The 3,316-nt window shown below is 46.8% G+C and overlaps 1 protein-coding gene across 1 annotated transcript in view; it reads left to right on the top strand.

Moving 5' to 3' along the window:
• LOC117937619 (nebulette-like) overlaps nucleotides 1-3,316 on the top strand; it is a 76,525-nt gene extending 73,209 nt beyond the window's left edge. The window contains exons 31-33 of the mRNA XM_034861695.1: nucleotides 67-158; nucleotides 1,669-1,683; nucleotides 3,193-3,316. Coding sequence (XP_034717586.1) covers nucleotides 67-158; nucleotides 1,669-1,683; nucleotides 3,193-3,260 — 175 coding nt within the window. The 3' untranslated portion in view covers nucleotides 3,261-3,316. The remainder of the gene's footprint in view (nucleotides 1-66; nucleotides 159-1,668; nucleotides 1,684-3,192) is intronic.

Raw genomic sequence — 3,316 nt, 5'->3', positions numbered from 1 at the left:
TGTTGATCTAACTGCATCTTTAGTATTAATGTCCCTGTAAATTCTTCCCTGTGTGTGTGATCAGAGGCGGCGTCCAGCTCCAAAGGTGGAAATGGGAACGTCGAGCCACAATGACGTGGACCTGAGCTGGATCCCCCAGGAGACCCTGAACCAGATCAGTACGTCACACACTCGCTGCCCCTCGTGCACCAGCTTCTGTTTCCTCCACCTTTTATTTATCGCTTCGCTTCTGTTCAGTGTCTCCTTATAGTTCAGTTCACCATGAAAACCAGCGCCCAGAGACTTCAAATCCAAGTAAAACCTCCTCAGGAGTGTACAGGGGTGTGAAAATCCCCCCCTTCACACCTGAAAACGAGGCTCTTGTAAATCCTGCAAAATTACAAGTCCAAGACCACGGCTCGGGTGTTGTGCGTCGTGTATTTTCCTGCTTTTTTGTCCTGTGAGTGTAGATTAACTACTACAGAGTTGTGTGTTGTATGGTTGAATATGGAAAGCTGGCGGGGAATGTCTGCTCATGTTGACTCTTCTAGATCTGGTGTTTACGTAGCCCCGAAATCATGAAAGATTCAATCTTTTCAGCCAAGACAGTCGTCCACCTGGATGCCGATCTCCTGGTAAAGCTATGGCGGCACAATCATGGCCAAAATGATAATCACGCTTAGTTTTGATTTGTAGTTTATAGCACATCAGAACAATATCTTGTATTAATCCAGTCGAAGCCACTTTATTAATATAAGACGAGTTTGACAAACGCAAGGTTTCCAAAGTGCTGCACAAAAACACAATGCAGAATAAATAGATAACACAATAAAATCACAATATAAGGTACAATAAGATAAATATGATAAAATGCACTGCCAGCATACAGTAAAAGTATACACTTAAGATCAACACTCTACCTGGTGTGACAAGCCAATGAAAAGAGGTTTTAAGAAAAGTTTTTTCTTAAATGAGACAGAGAGGAGGCCGGTCTAATGTGCTTGCTTGTGCCTGTTAAAAGTGCAACAGCATTTTATATTTTTATATTTTTTATATATAGAAAAGGTGGCAGGATTCTTCACACAATGCAGCGGAAACATCTTAATGACTAGAAGAACGTCACCAGGTGGCGCTCTCACCAGGTTTTAGGGGTTTTTACTGAGCTGGGGGAGAAATCCTTCTCTTACTTTGCTCCATGGTCTTGGAATAACTTGCAAAAGCTGCTCCATCTAAATGATCTGGTCCCATTAAGCGAACTTAAGGCCATGTTAAAATGCAGTGTAGTTAAAAAATGCACCTGCATCATGTGACCTGCTCCTCTCCTCTACGTGTGATGTTGTCTACGCTGTGTTTCTGTTTATATTGGAACCGGTGTGCCGTCTCGGCCGGGTCTCCCTCGGAAAAGAGATTCCAATCTCAAGGGACCTCCTGGTTAGATAAACCCCCCCCCCCCCCCCGCCCCCCCCGATAACCCAGAACGATGGATGTTGGACGTCCAGAACAGACGTTTTTATGTCTGTTGATGTTTGTTCCCTCTCAGAAGGAGCTGATGTGTCTCCGTTCCCTTCCTGCTTCACCTGCTGAACTTCCACCTCGTGCACCGTGCATGAGGAAGACTCACTGTTTTCTGTTTTCTCTTTCTTTTCCTCTGCCTTCCTTCCTCGCTGTCATGTTTTCCTGCGTCTTCAGTGCAGAGTCGCAGAGGTGAGGTCTCTCTCTCAGTGTGTGTGTGTGTCTGTGTGTGTGTGTGTGTGTGTGTGTGTGTGTGTGTGTGTGTGTGTGTGTGTGTGTGTTTTAATATACTAAAATCTAAATGCTGTGCTGATGTTTCGACCGTTCATCCTCAGACGAGTGAGCTCGCTAAGAGTACAGATGTTCAAATTCATCCGAGTGTTTTGATAGTAAAACCAAACCTGAGCGATCCATCGCCCATTGAGTCCTTCAGCTCTCATTGAATGACCGTGACTTCTCCCTCTTCTCTGCTGAAGTTACGTTGCGTCTGTGTTCATCTCTTTTACGGTCTGATCACACCACAAAGTGGCTCGGTGAAATCACCTGCATGTGTTACTGACATATCTTTGGACCGTGTTTCTTATCTCAGTAACAGTGAGTGAATAATAACTTTTATACTGGACTGTGACTTGGTTGTTGCATGGCGGGAGGATCACTGGTCGTGTTTACATTCACATATTTGTATCCATTTGAAGGATTGGCATTGGAGAAGCTGTATTAAAACGGCGGTAGCTAGCATCTGCCGTAGCTAACATCTGAGGTAGCGGTAGCTAACATCTGAGGTAGGGGTAGCTAACATCTGAGGTAGCGGTAGCTAACAGCTGAAGTAGCGGTAGCTAACATCGGCGGTAGCGGTAGCTAGCATTGGCGGTAGCTGACATCTGAGGTAGCGGTAGCTAGCATTGGCGGTAGCTGAAATCGGCGGTAGCTAACATCTGCGGTAGAGGTAGCTAGCATTGGCGGTAGCTGAAATCGGCGGTAGCTAACATCTGCGGTAGGGGTAGCTAGCATCGGCGGTAGCTAGCATCGGCGGTAGCTAACATCGGCGGTAGCTAGCATTGGCGGTAGCTAGCATTGGCGGTAGCTAGCATTGGCGGTAGCTAACATTGGCGGTAGCTAGCATTGGCGGTAGCTAACATTGGCGGTAGCGGTAGCTAACATCGGCTGTAGCAGTAGCTAACATCGGCGGTAGCTAGCATCAGCGGTAGCTAACATCGGCGGTAGCGGTAGCTAGCATCGGCGGTAGCTAGCATTGGCGGTAGCTAACATCGGCGGTAGCGGTAGCTAACATCGGCGGTAGCTAGCATTGCCGGTAGCTAGCATTGGCGGTAGCTGACATCAGCGATAGCTAGCAGTTGTTAACTTAGCGTCACTCACGGTACGTCACCCACTCCGTTGCTCTGATTGGTTGCAGGTCTGTCCAGTAGAGTGCAGGGAGGCATTTTGGGTTGAAACAACGTGAACAATGTGCTTTTATATTTTTTGTGACATTTCAAAGGTTTTCTTGACAAATGAATGGAAACACGACTACTTACATGGGAACTGATGAAGGGTTTTACAGTCAGACTTAAAAACATGTGAATGTTTTTTCTTTTAACCCAATTCGAGCGAATCAAACTGAAAGCGTCTCGTCTGCTGTTTTTAATTTAGTTTTTTTTAAACTCCCGTCTGTAACTCTCTGTCTTTGTGCTCCTTCTCCAGACAAAGCGTCCCCCAAAAGATCTCCTCGCAAACGGACCCAGAAACGCTCGGCCGGCTCGGACGAGTGACGGGCGCCATGGCGACAACAGCCTCATCCGAGTGTCATCGTGGGAGGAGGGGGGGG

The sequence above is a fragment of the Etheostoma cragini genome, chromosome 22 (assembly GCF_013103735.1).
Source record: "Etheostoma cragini isolate CJK2018 chromosome 22, CSU_Ecrag_1.0, whole genome shotgun sequence".
In the NCBI taxonomy this organism is placed as follows: domain Eukaryota; kingdom Metazoa; phylum Chordata; class Actinopteri; order Perciformes; family Percidae; genus Etheostoma; species Etheostoma cragini.
The sequence above is the reverse complement of the archived record's forward strand: the minus strand, read 5'-3'. Positions and strand labels throughout refer to the sequence as shown.